We start from the raw sequence: 16,278 nt of genomic DNA, 5'->3' as shown, positions 1-16,278 counted from the left end.
CCAGTATTATGGAATGAAACCGCCTTTGGCGGTGCAAAATGTATCGTCGGCATTGTTGTGTTTGTTTGGGAGAAAACCTACAAACATACAGTACAGCACTTCAGGGTTACACTGCTAGAAGATTTATGTAAATTCGACAAGCTAAACGCATTCTGTACTGTACAGCAGCGCTCCCCAACCTTTTTTGCACCACGGACCAGTTTAATGTCAGACAATATTTTCAGGAAACGACCTTTAAGGTGTCGCGGATAAATACAACAAAAGAATAAAAAAGAAACTGTGGTATTTTGTAAATATAATAATAAAGGTGACTTGAGCTGTGCGCCAACAACACAGTGACATCCTCCTCTCTGCTTCTTAATGCTCTCTGGTCGCTATGGTAACGCGTAAATAGTTATTTCAAAATAAGACACACAACTACAACCATACATTTCACACCGGAGCCTCAACTCTCGCGGAACGGTACCAAAGGACGCACGGACCGGTACTGGTCCGTGGGCCTATTAGGGGCCGCTACTGTACAGGAGACACTGGACTAGATTGATTGACAATGGTCTACAGCAATCAGAACGCACAACACGATGTACTGTAAAAAATAAAATAAAATCAGTGAAACAGCGAGTGTCGCGGAAGGTGCGCCACGTTATAGCACTTTTGGCCACGAACAATTTAGGGGATGGTGAATTTTTTTGAACAAACCCAGAGTGTTAAAACCCCCCACTTAAAACCATTTTTATTTCTCAGCAGCATCAATAGTAACAAAAACGCAATTTAGTTTTCGCTGTCAAAGTCGATTTAACTGAAGTTACGTGTTTCCGGTTAGTGTGGAGGTCACGTGTATCCGGTTACTGTGGAGCTCCACAGTGGCTGCAGCCAGGTGCTCGGGTGAGCTATGACAGCGATATAAACCCCTCAGACTTCATTCAAAATGTGGGTGTTTGATGGAGAGTTGCGGTTAGTGAGAGTTTGGAGAGAGTTTGGAGGTTTAGGAGAGTGAGGAGAGAAAGTCAGGAGAGAATGGAGCCAGCTAAGAAGAGGAGGATGTCCTCCCCTGTGTGGGAACATTTTGATCTTATTCCTCCCAACAAGGTATGTAAATTTCTGTAAATTTCATAATACTGATGGTGCAATACAATTTATGTTAAGCTGTCTTTACCTTTGTACAAGGTGAAGTGTTTGCTATGTGCCAGGGAGCTGGGATATAACAACAACACCTCATCCATGCTTAGGCACTACAGAGCTTTGCATGAGAATAAGGGGAACACCGACTGTGGAGCAAGACCAGGTGAGCCATCAAATGCCATGATAATATAGCATGCAGTCATGTTAGTAAATGATATAACAATATTATACAAGTGTAATAAATTACGTAAGTTATGTGTGTGATATTTATATTTGTGCTTTGTTCTCCTGAGGAAAGACAATAAAAACAATCTCAAATAGATGAAGACCTGGTTAGCATGGTGATTGAGGACTCCCAGCCATTTAGCATTGTGGAGGACAGGATTTAAAAGATCTGTTAAATCAGTAAATCCTAGCACTAAAAAGGTCATAAAAGCAGTGAAAATTTAGTTTTTACAGAATAAAATGTGAACAGGCAGGACTGGGGCTCAAATCCTCAGTGTGTAGCTGTCCATACCTCAACGTTAATAAAGCACAACCACTGTCCATACCCCAACCACACCTCACCTCACAGTAAATGATCATTTCCATTTTAAGCATTTCCAAATAATCATATTCCATACTGCCAGTATAAATATACTCAGTATACTGTCATAACTACAATATACATTTTTTACACACTCCTTTTGTTGCTGACATTTACAGGCTGTGTGCAAAATGCCACACTCTTCAAATTAATGCCAACTAATATTTTTACGTCCAGTAGATGTCCTACTAGAGCAAATGAAGCTTCAAGAAGCTTTGCGTTGGGGTGAACCAATTGGATGAAAAGCTTCAGTGCTTCATGAAGCTTCATCTGCCCATCACTACACAGCAGGCCTTTTCCACACCTAGGCTGGAAACACACACTGACCAGCACAGAGGAAAACCACCAGAAACCTCTCCCACTGCTCCTACCACTCCACACCGTAGGCAGGACAATCACACACATAACACGCACCGCAGAGACACCAGAGAAAGCCACCCTCCCACATTCAGTCCATCCCCAGCTTATATAACCTCAGAGAGGTGATTGATGACTGGGCCCAGGTGGTAAATGAGGCCAATGAGCAGCAGCTGTGTCCTGAGGAGAGAGAAGAAGCGAGAGAGAGACAGAGGGGTGGAGCAAGAGAGGAGGAGGCGGAGAAAAACACCACGCCCACACAAGGGCAGTATCAGGAGGCCCAGCTAGGGCCGTTACACAACACATCCAAGATTTGCCATCCTTTCAAGGATTCCAGCACTGTCAACACAACGCATGTAATCCCATACTCTGTTCCACTGCACCCTGTGGACCAAGTGCCCTGAGGCATCCTTTAACCATTCTGTAGCCTAAAAAGACATTCCATAGTGAAACAATTACAACAGCACATTGGAAGGCACGTATAGTACAGTAAATCAAACTACTAACTAATCATGACATTCAGCTAGTGTTATTCATGTAAATATGAAAGGTTGCTAGCAAGAAAAATAAAATAGAATCTTATTACAAGCATTATTTTTCATATGAATAACTAACCCAGATATTTCGATTCCTGTTTTATGGCTGCAATTAAGTTGTCAAGTTCATCATCTGATAGTGAGCTGTAGGTTGCCGTTATTAAGAGGCCCCACTCTTCCATTCTTCGTCGGACTGTTTTCTGCGATATGCCCAAAAGCTTGGAGATACAAGGAATGGAGAGGTCCATCTTTTTTAGATCTTTGAGGTGGTCTTTGGAAACATAGAGCTTTGCCCTCCCCCGTTCACCAGCTGAGCTGTCAACAACAATGGCAGACCTTCTTGTATCCATATTGGAATGGATGAGGCAGATGAGGTGGTGAAGAGCTTCAACTACCTAAAAAATGGTTGCATTAAAATATTTAGTTGGATGAAATCCTAGAATTCAGTTTTACCATCTTAGTAACATTATTCTTATCCCTAATCTTTATATTGAAACACAGAACAAAATTTCATCTTGGATTTGACAACGCAATGGATGACAGGTGTATTTGTATAGCATAATTACTACACTGTAAAATTAACATTACAAGATACATAAGAATGGCATATATTGAAACAATTTTTAAAGGTAACTAAAACTAAATCAAATAAACCTACCTACCAGTGATGGAACATTAATATGAGCAGAAAGAGAACAGACTAGAGTTGATGCGTTCACGCAGAGGAAGTCAATATGATCAAGGTCCAAGGGCTGTTGTTGGTAGAACTGCACCAGCCTATTTTGAAGGTTTTGGAAAACGTGTCTTCCTAAAGCCACCTGAAAGAAGAAAATTTATGGAATTACTGATATCATATGAAGTGCATTGAAGGAACAATGAAATGTCAAACTGCGTAAAACTCAATAAAACAAAATAATATGTCATTAAGACAAAGGTAAGTCGGTTTGAACTTGATAACTTTCTAAACAACTTGTTACAGTTTTTGATTTGCACGTACAGCCAACCCATCTATATTAGCCTTGGTTCATTACAGACCTTTTATTAAAAGTGGTTTTTGTGTGTTTCAGGTACTGCACTGACAACGACTGAATGAAACTGCACTCCAACCACTGTGACCTCGTTGTGTGGACACAGAGAGACCATGCTGTAATACTCATCTTCCCTGATGTGGATTTCTGGGAACCATGTTTAAAGCAAGCACAAGACTTGCCGGTGTATCAGAGAAACTCAGGAGAGTTTTCTCCAAGCACGACATCCCAGTGTACTTCAGACCCAGCAACACACTCAGACAGAAACTGGTTCACCCGAAAGACAAAACTCCAAAACACAGACTGAACAACGTGGTGTATGCTGTACAGTGCAGCGAGGAATGCCCAGACCTCTACATTGGAGAGACCAAACAGCCACTTCACAAGCGCATGGCACAACATAGAAGAGCCACCTCCACAGGACAAGACTCAGCAGTTCATCTGCATCTTAAGGATAAAGGTCACTCTTTCGAGGATGCCAATGTTCACATTTTGGACAGAGAGGACAGATGGTTTGAAAGAGGAGTGAAAGAGGCCATCTATGTCCACTGTGAGCGACCATCTTTGAACAGAGGCGGTGGTTTACGACACCAACTGTCTGCCATCTATAATCCAGTTTTGAGTTCCCTCCCCAGACGCCTTAACGCCCACTCACATCCTGGGCCATCTGACCTCAGGAATTCACATGACAAGGTGGGGCCAGGTTTCACAATGAGCTCACCCGAAACCCAGGCTGATTAGGTCCCACACCCGCTTTCACACCTTGGCTCATGTGATTAGAGGATCACCAGGGGGTCCTTTGTCCCTCTTTGGGGGATACTCCCACTGGGTTTAAATCTGGGACTCTCGGCCATTTGACCTTAGAACTGAAGAAGCTTCTCGGATGAGAGGTGAAACGTCTTCAAGCAACTTAAAGAAGTCCAGACGCTTTTCTTTGCAAACTCCTTTGACTATGATGACCTGGATGACTGAGAACCTTCACAGACATAAGCACAAGACTTCTTTCTTAAAGCGTGTCTTCCTGAACTTGTTGGGAAATACTTCTCCAAACAACATGCTGCTCTAAATAGCCTGTAATGTTTCATTTTGTGGTTCAAGATTGATGCCAGCTGTGTGTTGCCATGTAAATAGTTTGCATTTCATTTTTATGTACTTGCTAAGTACATGTGAACAGATCAAGAATAAAAAAAACAAACAAATATACTATTCTTTTCTGTTTTATTGAAACTACTTCACACAAAGTACAGTTGTTTACAATGAACTACACATGCAACACAACATATTCAATTTATGAATACTCAACAAGAGCAAGTTTCATTTGGCGCTGGTTTGACAACCACACTGGGGCACATATTCACCAAAACACAGCAAACCTTAATCTTATCAAGCAGTGTTGTGTTTATTTCTGCTCTGCCCTGTTCATTGCACACACAATACTTCGTCTGCCCTTTAGCTTCCGTGATGCTGTCTGTCCGATCGCCACTGTCCACATTTACAGCTGGTACCTCAACCTCCACTTGTCCAACACAAATGCGGTCCACAGCCTCCATGACATGGTGATTTTGTTGTTGGTCTTCTGTCAGATCTTCATCGATCACTTCTGCACGCGGCACACCTTCAGACTCTGCAGCTGCATAACAAAAGCCTGCAAGATAAAATTAGTGCACATGACAGGTGTGTGATTCATCTGGAAGTTATGTGCGGATTAGTGTACAATGAGAGCAATTTAGTATGTTTTTAGAGGCCCATGTGCAGTGTCGGTGCCCAGTCTGGATTTGTTACATCCATTTCATATGCTGGTTTGCCTGCAATAATGCTAAATCATAAGCTACTCAGTCGACATGATGACATGAGGTGGTTCTGCAGCATCACACATTAGCATGTTTTATCTCATTATCTATGACCTCAGCGCAATGAAAAAACACTAAAAGCCTTTTAATAGTGATATGAATTAATTTAGAACTCACCGGAAAGAAAATGTGGAGACCAAACCAACAAAAAGCTGGGGATTGCACAGAACTCGATCCGCTCGTCTCACCGCTGCAATGCAAGCCTGACGTCTTTGTTTAGTAATATCGGATACATGGCTGAAGCTGTATCCTGTCTAGCCTACTGTCATGGCGGAAAGAGGGCGTGGCCCACCGCCAGTGACATCACGCTCCAAAGCCCTATAGGCCCTAATTTTGAAATAACACCCCACGTGGTTTCAATATGCAGCTGAGTCACGTGACCGCACAGCAACAAATCACAGCAGAGGCCGGGAAAGGGGGCGGAGCAAGGTGTGTGTGTGTGCAGTAGATGAGGCGAGCATAGAGAGAGCTGCTTTTCATAAAACGGGACTAATGTAGTAAACTTACAGGAACATATAGCACTACCAACGTTTGGATCGATATCTGCATCGATCTGCACACCCTTGTCTCCTGGATCCTAGCTGAGATCAGCGTGAACCACGTGGGTCTCTGCTCCCTGATCTGTTTCCTGTGTTTAGAAAGACTTCCAGCTTCATCACGGAGTTTCTCTCGGTTTGTGGGCTCATCTAAAGGTAAGCACCAAGCTAACTTTAATGTGGGTTCAGTTTATGTTGAGTTTATCTCTGTTGCGAACAATAGATTGATTGGTATTCATTGGAGTTAGACAGACTGTAGAGTTTGTGATTGCTTGCAACATTATAATCTGGCGGTAGCTGACTGCGGTTAAGGCTACGTCCACACGTACACGGGTATTTTTGAAAACGGAGATTTTCCGTTTTCGTTTTAAAAAATAATCCCGTCCACACGTAAACGCAGAAATGAAGGAAAACGCTGCAGCTCTCCCGCTGACAGCCGTACACATCACCCCCACCAAATCTGCAGCGGCATCGCAGAACACGCCCTGCCACATACCCCCTCGTCCGCTTCACTTCACCCTGCAAGCAGGCGCGGGAATCGGCACGGACCCATCGGCGCACCATGCCCCAGCCCAGCGATGGGGAAGTGTCCACTCTGGCGGTCGCTCGCGCCTCCAGCGGAAGCCCCGGAGCTGGCCTGATGGCCACCCATATGGCAAGCAGCAGCGGCGCAGCAGGCGGGGAAGTGAGCTGGGGCTCACAGGCAGCTGGGCCTGCGTGCCGGCCGTGGACAGCATGCCGCCCTCAGGCGTGGCAGGACCCCCGTGCACCTTAACCTCCGTCTCCAGCTTGGCAGGTCCCGCTGGCGCGCCAGCCTCCGGTTCAGCGAAACCTGAACCAAGCGGTTCAATATTGATACGAGTATCGTTGCACCCCTAATATTTAGTATTAATTTTCTCTAAAAACTGTACATTAATTTTGTCTGTGCGTCACAGGGTAAAGAGTGGGGATGGCCCAGAGTCAGAAACCAGTGAAATATCTGTCACCTCCTATAGTTTTCCTTGAGCTCAAAGATGTGAATATTAAGAGTAGAGTACGGTTATTTGTATAAAGTTTAGGATTAATTTTCTCAGAAACTGTTCAGTAATCTTGGCTGTGGGTGAAAGGGTAAGGAGTGGGGGTCACCCAGAGTCAGAATCCAGTGAAATATCCCTCTCACCTGTTATAGTTGCCCTTTATTCTAAGCTCAAAGATGAGACTATTCAAAGTATAGTACTGTAAATTGGGTATAGTTTGGTATTTTCTCTGGAGCTGTTTTCATGGTTATTTATCCCGAATATTGTCTCAGTATGTCTGATACAAAAAAGAAAGTGGAAACTTTCAGGACAGAGTTTTGGAATGATTGTAAAACTGTGTAATCGTGCTTATGTACATCTGGAGAATGACACAAACTAGCGTGTGGAGCTTCAAGTTGAGTAAAGAAATTACTTTTTTCATTACATCAATAACTAAACTCTAAATAGTAGTTATATTTAATATTATGTTAATGTTTGTGTATAACAGATTGGCAGCTTAACACAGGAATGTACATGGAAACAAATAGGGAGGGAGTTGTGATGTGAATGTGCTTGTGACTTTATAACAGTGCCTATGACACTAGGGAGAAGTTTTCATTTTTTTATTGAAAAATAGCAGCTTTTCCACAGTGCTGGGATTAAGACGGTTCCTCTTTTTTGAGAGGATTTCCCCTGCTTTTGAAAATACCTTTTCACAGGGCACAGGCGAAGCAGCGGTTGCAAGAAAAACCGAATGAAAGTAACTAAATACAATAAAATGGTAAAACTCCGAGCACTACAGAATGCAATGCAGTGTTAGAATCGATGAAATGGCAGGTGACAGCAAGGTAAGCCTCTGTGTTAATGGAGGTCCACATATCAGTTGTCAAACTAACTGCCACAGTCAGTTTTTCTGTTTGTTTGGACTCTTTGTATCTTTGGACCACCATAGCTTTCAAATCCTAAACAAAAGAAAGTGCAACTCTTAATATGGAAATATGGGCAAAATGGAAACATGCTTCATATTTTAAGATGCACACCTGCCTTGTGGGGAAAACATAGTTAGTGTTCAAAGCTTTAACACGCTTTCTAAACTCACGGTCCTCAACAATAGTGAAGGGCTGGGAATCTTCTATCATCATGTTGACCAAGGCCTCATCCACATCATTCTTCTCCCCTGATAAAACAAACAGAACATTAAGAAATTACATATATCAGTAAATACAGCCCAAATAGGAATGAATGACATGGGCAATATAAATGTATCACATGACCAGCATTGGGACTAACTCGTTATTAGGTAACATGTTACAGTAACTACGTTATTATTGTGGTAACGAGCACGGTAACTAGTTATTATGACAAAATCAGGAACGCGTTACTCGTTACTGGGATTTAGATAGGCTCGTTATTCTTTACTTCGTGTGGTGGCTATCGTGGAGCTTCCACAGATTCAGTAACATTAGCAAGTGGTGGAGGCCAGCAGGTGGATGAGAGAAAGGGGAGGCAGGAGGAGAGACCCGAGGATTCTGAGTGTCAGGTGAACTCAGTTTCAGGTAAGAAGTCATGACCTGCAGTCTATCTGGGTCAGATATAAACCAAGTTTAGGTGGAGTTTATTTTTGTTATGCTGACTTTTTCGTACTGTGTACTAGCTAGCATGACGGAGTTTCTATACACGTGGGTGGGTGCTATGATTTTACTGATGAGGTTAATTATTATAGTTGCCAACCATCCCCCAAAAAGGGAATCGTCTCGTATTCAGAGAAAACATTACCCGTTTCGTATTGAGCTGAAAAGGGACGCGATTTGTCCCGGACTTCAGCTACAATGAAGAAGAGAAAGCTGGAGTTTTTCTATGTCTTTACTGCACAACTGCCTCTTCTCCTCTCATTCTCTCCCCCTCCTTCTCCTGTTTCTACTTCAATCATGAAACTGATCAGTGATCAGCTGATCGGCTTTTCTCTCTTGTTTGTTTATCGCCCACTTTGCCCCAGAAGAGGAAACCAGCGGATGTCGCGCTAAACAACAGCAGCACGTTTAAGCTTGATCAGCTGTTGTTAGAATTTATTTAATATTAATTTCTAGTATCAGCTGATGTTTGCTGGAGCCACAGCTGTAAAGCTGCTGGTCATGATATCGGTTTGGTTATCTGCTGAGAGGAAAACATGAAGATGAAACCAGGAGATGTCCTTACTGAATCATCAGAGCTGAACAGGTGATGGAGAAACAGGTTTACCTTTTAGGTGACGTGAATGAGTTGAAGGGAAGTTATGAACTGTTTCTGAGAGACAAATAACACCAGGATCCTTTTCTTTTTTTTTTAATGTAGCTGACAGCTGGTAACTGAGCAGGGGCAGATCTAGCAAAGTTTTGCCAGGCGGCCAGGTAGGGCATTAACAGGGAGAGGGGGGCACAAAAAAATACTTTTCTTTCTTATTCTCATTTAAAATATCTATTTATGCGTATATACCATCAGAACAGTGTACATCACGGTCACAACAGCGTTTCTTTTCATTCAGAGGCTTTATGACCGACCCATCTATAATGGTGGGCCAGTCTCTAGTCAGAATGCCCGGGCCAATTTTTTGTCCCAAAAATTAAAAATCCTTGATGGAAAGGGATTGTCTGAAGTGACACAACGATTAGCCTAATAGGGCTTTTGGTGCGTGATGTCACGAGAGGGAGCGTGTCCAGGATTTTTGGTTGAGGCGTCTTGTTTCTGGGCCAAACAAAGCGCTAGCGAAAGAGGACCAAAATGTTGGAAGTGATAGCAGAGCTGTACATATGAATTTGTTTCCAACATCCCTCAGTCAGGACATGCTATATTGTATTTAGATGGAAGCTAGCGAGCTAACTTCCTGCTAATTTCCAACTCTGTTAAATGTCATGAATTCCGTTTCGTTTTCATGGATGCCTGGATGATAAACTCAATTGTTACACATGCTAGAGCAGAACGCTGATCATTTTATTACGGATGAAAGACTTTAGTTAGTTTTTCAACTATCAGTGATGCCACGGTGATCGTGTGATTCATGGACCTGCAGCGGAGTTTGAACCCAGACACGGCTAGTGACGTCAGACTTAAAGACCGGATAAAGAGTGATATAAACATATCTATAACTTACTGGAATGAAAATGTCTGGAGCACACCAACACATATTTGGAGATGGAAGAGAACTGGATATCAGCTCGTCTCACAGCTGCTATCCAGACTAGACGCCTTCTTTTGGTAACATCCGATACATGAGCTGCCTTATGTTGCGTCCAAGTGGGGAAAGAATGAAAAGATAAACCATTTTCAACCTTATTCCCTTGCCGGCCGTGCGATCTAACATTACAACCGACCGCACAGCAAGCACGAATCATAGCGGGTGTTATCCGTGTGCTTTTGGTCCTCTTTTGCTTGCGCTTTGTTTGGCCCAGAAACACGGCACCTCAACCGAAAATCCTGGCCACGGCCCCTCTCGTGACATCAGTAATTATGTTAGTAATCACGTGACGAACTGCATAAACAAGTGCTAATGCTAACAGCCAATAACCGCCTAAAACCATAAATTAGCCTGCGTAATACTGCATATACGTAACTGCTATTAATTAACATAAAGTGCCAAACGATAGTGTATACTCACAGGGAATGCCTTTTTATGAACCGTTCACAAAATATAACACATGTTAATCAGTCAATTGTCTGAGTCTGTCTGACACTTCTTCTGTCCACGCACAGATTATGGCTGTGTCCCAATTTAGAGACTGCACGCTTGAAGTACGCGTTTTGAGTGCGATTACGTCACTGCCATGCGATGATGACTGTCCCAATCCGAAGTGTACTCCAAATGCGCCGTCGATTTCCCCAAATATCAACCGTGGTCCGGTGCACGCTTCGTGGTCCCATATATCCCACAATTATGGGCTCAAATTGTGGTCATAAATATTTTGTACTTGTTAATCAGTTTTGTACTTCTATATCAGGATTTATTTGTGTAAAGAATTTGTGTGTGCGTAAAAAAGATTTGTGTGTGGACTTAGCCAAAAAATACGTGTGAAACTCTGCAAATTACAAGTACGAATTTAGACCCTACTTTTCATCTGATTGGCCAATGTCATGTCAATCACAAATTTAACTATCCAATCAGAAAATAGATGGGTTTGGCTAATGGAGGGGTGCTTTATGGAGTGTATATCTGCACCTAATCACTGTCTGCGTTCTTTATTTATACAAGCTTGCGTATGTGTGTGTGTGTAGTGCTGTACAAAGGTCACAGAGTTATTCTCAGAGCTGAGGTTCCCCTTTTCTAAATCTGTATGTTCTAGAACAAAAAAGAGGAAGCTGCCAGTTGTTTATCACAGACAAGAGACATGTCAAAAGTCACATAAACATGTGCTTCACTGATACATTTCATGTAACTGATCAAAACATAATTTTCTTCTGACAATATATATATTTTATCAGGAATAATATACATATATATACTTTTTGTGTCCCAGCTGAGTAACAGGAGGAGAAGAGTCTGGTGGAGCAGCAGATGAACAATTTCAGCCATTTGGACTCAGCTCAGCCACTACAGAGGAAACAATGACTTCAACACAAAAGGTAAGACAAATATCACAGGTTACACTGTTATTGAAACTGTGTGCACAGCTAGTTGGTTTTTAAAAACCTATTAACAGCAGCTTTTTCTTTTCCATCCTGGGCTCCTCCATACATACACAATTTACATTCACAAACAAAAAACTCAGAGGTTATAAGAAAATACAAAGATCATTTTTATCAGCACACATTGAAACAACAATATCATCAGTTGAACTCACAATTTTTTATGAGTAAAAGTAGGGCTGGGCGATATGACCCAAAATTCATATCTCTATATTTTTTTAGCTGGATGGCGATATACGATATATATCTCGATTTTTTTTATGAGCATTTATTAAATAATCATGCTCCATAAATAAAAGAAAACAATGTTGTTTTTGTGCATAACAAAGTGTTCACAATTGTGCAGTCAAAATGTAAACTAACAGACGCTGAGTATAATAACAAAGAGACAGATTTCACAGCTGCTCTATTCCCAAGTTCTACTGCTTGACTGACAGCCTGGAGTTTGAAATCCTCTTTGTAACCACGTCTCTTAACAGGTGCCATTTATGGCCCTTATACACACACAGTACGGTAATATTACGTAGGGCTGCTCGATTATGGCAAAAATGATAATCACGATTATTTTCACCGAAATTGAGATCTCGATTATTTGACGATATTTATTTAACAATAACAATGTATTGAATAATGACTTTAAAGATTGTCAAAAAATAATATAAAATAGTGTGCAAATACTGATAACAGTGCAAATGTTTGCAATATAAAAAATAAATGAAAAATGTAAACATCTATGTTTAGTGAACTTTGCAGTGTTGCTCTGTGGTGCAGCTACGACACTCTAGCAAAGTTTACACACTATGTCTACTTGATCCACGTCTGACTCTGCGAACCAATAATGTTTCCACACCACTGAAGTTTTTTTTTTTACCTCTCTTTTCAACCAACAGCAGTCACTCTCCTCTCCAAATAACTTCTGCTTAGCTTTCCGAGCTTCCCTCGGTCCCCAACCCCCGGGCCTCGGACCGGTACCGGTTCGTGAGTCGTTTGGTACCGGGCCGCGAGAGTTGAGGCTCAGGTGTGAAATGTATAGTTTTCAGGGTTTTTATCGGTTTTCAGCGTTATTTTGTTATCGTTTTTATCGTTTACTCGGTTTCCCTTGGTCTTTTCACGTGTGTTATGAATAAATTTTCTTTTTTTCGGTACCTGTACTAGTTTTATTTTGTTGTATTTATCCGCAACACCTTAAAGGCCGGTCCATGAAAATACTGTCGGGCATAAACCGGTCCGTGGCGCAAAAAAGGTTGGAGACCGCTGCTCTTAATTGTTGTGACACGTGTTCGAAATGCAGAGAGGTGCGCTCGATTTCCCACACGGAGCAGCGCGAGAGTAAAGCACGAGGGAGGGGCTAATAATCGGCTCAGTCATTTTTAATGATCGTAGAAAGCCCAGATCGTAATCGTGATTAAAATTCGATTAATTGAGCAGCCCTAATATTACGTTGAAGCACAGTACGTATCACTCCGCGAGGCACCAGACTACGGTAGCCGTAATGCTCTGACAATCCATCAAGTGGTGCAGCCCCGTAGCTTAGCAAAGTCGTACTAAAACATTTTTTGACAGATTGCTGAGCGCCGTGTACCACGCAAAATCGGTTCGCGGTCAGTAAGCACAACCAGAATTCATACATAAGGAGCACTATCGATTTTTGAGAAAATGAAAGGATTTTAGGCCGTGTAGCCCCTGTGGGCTGCATGTCGTTAGCGTTGTTAGCTAGTGTGGAATTACAGGGATTATTTTACATAACCATCATCTTATCATTGCATTAATTATCATTTCATCAAAGTGTTTATTGAAGCTGCTTTCATTATGGTATAATTTATATGATAGGGGTTATCATAATCAAATATTAACATGTTTATTACAGGTGCAGTTATAACTACTTTAAAATGATTGAGTTAAATATATATATATCATAACTCATATGCTGAGTATATTGGTATAGTAAAATAGTAGCTGAGCAAAGGCCTGAATGTATTCAGCTTCTTGTGGTATTTGAGTTTGCTTAGTTACAGGTGACGGAAGGATGTCCAGTCCATGGTGACCTCAAAAGCCTTAGGTCATCACCATATTCGGAAGAGTATGCCACAAGGAGGAACCTCTATGTTGCATTTAATTCTTAAAATACATGAATGTTCTGTACATGCAAATTATGTGTTTGTAAGCGCAAGAAGGGGCGTTACAATACCCTGATGTTATAAAAGCAATCTAGAGTGTATTTTGGGTAGAGATGTACAACTGCTTTGCAGTTTGCACCTCTCCACGCTGTGTGAATTCATTAAAATCAATTGTTTGAACCACCTCTTCTGGACCATCATTGTTTTACTCTCATCCTCAATTTCGAACCCGTAACACTAGTTAGCGCGGTTAGCTCGCCAACATGTTGACGTCGTCCAGTGCCACGCACGGGGCGATCCGCAGCAACTTGCTAACGGAGATTTGCCACGTTCATCTTGTCATAGCCTGCAGGTGAAGCTAAGGGGGAGGAGGAGTTGTGTTAAATGAAGGAGAGGCGAGGCAGAGTAACTTTGCGCAGAGACAAAAGTGGACGAAAGAGAGGCAAACCTGCGGCTCCACAAGTATAATTATAACGTAACATATACTATATCGATATAAACGATATTGTCACGTCTTATGTCTCCTATGAAAATATATCGATATTTTTTAAAAAAACTCGATATATTGCCCAGCCCTAAGTAAAAGATTTTCTCAGCTGATCAATATTTCTTCAATATGTATTTTTCATTACAACTCTCATTGTACCACATCATTGAAATGTGATAATTTCACTAGAAGGTGGTGGTAACACACCTACAATATGTTTGTGGACATGTTTGATTCCACTGATGGAGGGAGTTTCTGTTTGTTCCACGACTGCATTTCACTCACTGCCTCTGTTTGTATGTCTGTCACTGCAGGAACAACATGGAGTGAGAAGTCAGCGCTCTCAGGAGGCCGACAAACCTCACAGAAGAAAGGGAGAGAAAATCTTCAGCTGTGATGAGTGTGGGAAGAATTTTACCCGGGCGGAAGGCCTAAAAGGTCACCAACTCATCCACAGTGGAGTTAAACCTTACAGCTGTGACTTGTGTGGAAAGTCTTTTACCCAGGCTCAGAACTTAAAAACACACCAACTCATCCACAGTGGAGTTAAACCTTACAGCTGTGACTTGTGTGGAAAGTCTTTTACGCAGGCTCAAACCTTAAAAACACACCAACTCATCCACAGTGGAGTTAAACCTTACAGCTGTGACTTGTGTGGAAAGTCTTTTACGCAGGCTCAAAGCTTAAAAACACACCAACTCATCCACAGTGGAGTTAAACCTTACAGCTGTGACTTGTGTGGAAAGTCTTTTACCCTGCCTCAAACCTTAAAAACACACCAACTCATCCACAGTGGAGTTAAACCTTACAGCTGTGACTTGTGTGGAAAGTCTTTTACCCTGGCTGGACACTTAAAAACACACCAACTCATCCACAGTGGAGTTAAACCTTACAGCTGTGACTTGTGTGGAAAGTCTTTTACCCTGCCTCAAACCTTAAAAACACACCAACTCATCCACAGTGGAGTTAAACCTTACAGGTGTGACTTGTGTGGAAAGTCTTTTACCCAGGCTGGAGACTTAAAAACACACCAACTCATCCACAGTGGAGTTAAAGCGTACAGCTGTGACTTGTGTGGAAAGTCTTTTGTCCAGGCTGGCGGCTTAAAAACTCACCAACTCATCCACAGTGGAGTTAAACCTTACAGCTGTGACTTGTGTGGAAAGTCTTTTACCCAGGCTGGAGACTTAAAAAAACACCAACTCATCCACAGTGGATTTAAAGCGTACAGCTGTGACTTGTGTGGAAAGTCTTTTACGCATACTGGAGGCTTAAAAACACACCAACTCATCCACAGTGGAGTTAAACCGTACAGCTGTGACTTGTGTGGAAAGTCTTTTGCCTGTGCTGGAAACTTAAAAAAACACCAACTCATCCACAGTGGAGTTAAACCGTACAGCTGTGACTTGTGTGGAAAGTCTTTTGCCTGGGCTGGAAACTTAAAAACACACCAACTCATCCACAGTGGAGTTAAACGTTACAGCTGTGACTTGTGTGGAAAGTTTTTTTCCCTGGCTCACAGCTTAAAAAATCACCAACTCATCCACAGTGGAGTTAAACCTTACAGCTGTGAGTTGTGTGGAAAGTCTTTTTCCCAGGCTGGACACTTAAAAACACACCAAATCATCCACAGTGGAGTTAAACGTTACAGCTGTGACCTGTGTGGAAAGTTTTTTTCCCTGGCTCACAGCTTAAAAACACACCAACTCATCCACAGTGGAGTTAAACCTTACAGCTGTGACTTGTGTGGAAAGTCTTTTACCCGGGCTGGAGACTTAAAAACACACCAACTCATCCACAGTGGATTTAAACCTTACAGCTGTGACTTGTGTGGAAAGTCTTTTACCCGGGCTGGAGGTTTAAAAAAACACCAACTCATCCACAGTGGAGTTAAACCTTACAGCTGTGAGTTGTGTGGTAAATCCTTTGCTCAAAGTAGCAACTTACAGAAGCATCTAGTTACCCACTCAGGAATTAAGGTGTACAGCTGTGCAAAAACATTCACTTC

General features: G+C 42.1%; 1 protein-coding gene across 1 annotated transcript; it reads right to left on the bottom strand.

The window, feature by feature from the left end:
- Nucleotides 1-1,706: 1,706 nt before the first annotated feature.
- On the bottom strand, nucleotides 1,707-5,652 carry LOC109199774 (uncharacterized). Its single transcript, XM_019355109.2, has 5 exons — nucleotides 5,597-5,652; nucleotides 5,135-5,274; nucleotides 3,264-3,419; nucleotides 2,681-2,996; nucleotides 1,707-2,493 (listed from the first exon to the last, which is right to left on the bottom strand). Exons 2-5 carry the CDS (start codon nucleotides 5,177-5,179, stop codon nucleotides 2,408-2,410), a joined length of 603 nt encoding a protein of 200 aa, XP_019210654.1. The 5' UTR covers nucleotides 5,180-5,274; nucleotides 5,597-5,652; the 3' UTR covers nucleotides 1,707-2,407.
- Between the last annotated feature and the right edge of the window lie 10,626 nt (nucleotides 5,653-16,278).

The sequence above is a fragment of the Oreochromis niloticus genome, unplaced genomic scaffold (assembly GCF_001858045.2).
Source record: "Oreochromis niloticus isolate F11D_XX unplaced genomic scaffold, O_niloticus_UMD_NMBU tig00001668_pilon, whole genome shotgun sequence".
Taxonomy (NCBI): Eukaryota; Metazoa; Chordata; class Actinopteri; order Cichliformes; family Cichlidae; genus Oreochromis; species Oreochromis niloticus.
The sequence above is the reverse complement of the archived record's forward strand: the minus strand, read 5'-3'. Positions and strand labels throughout refer to the sequence as shown.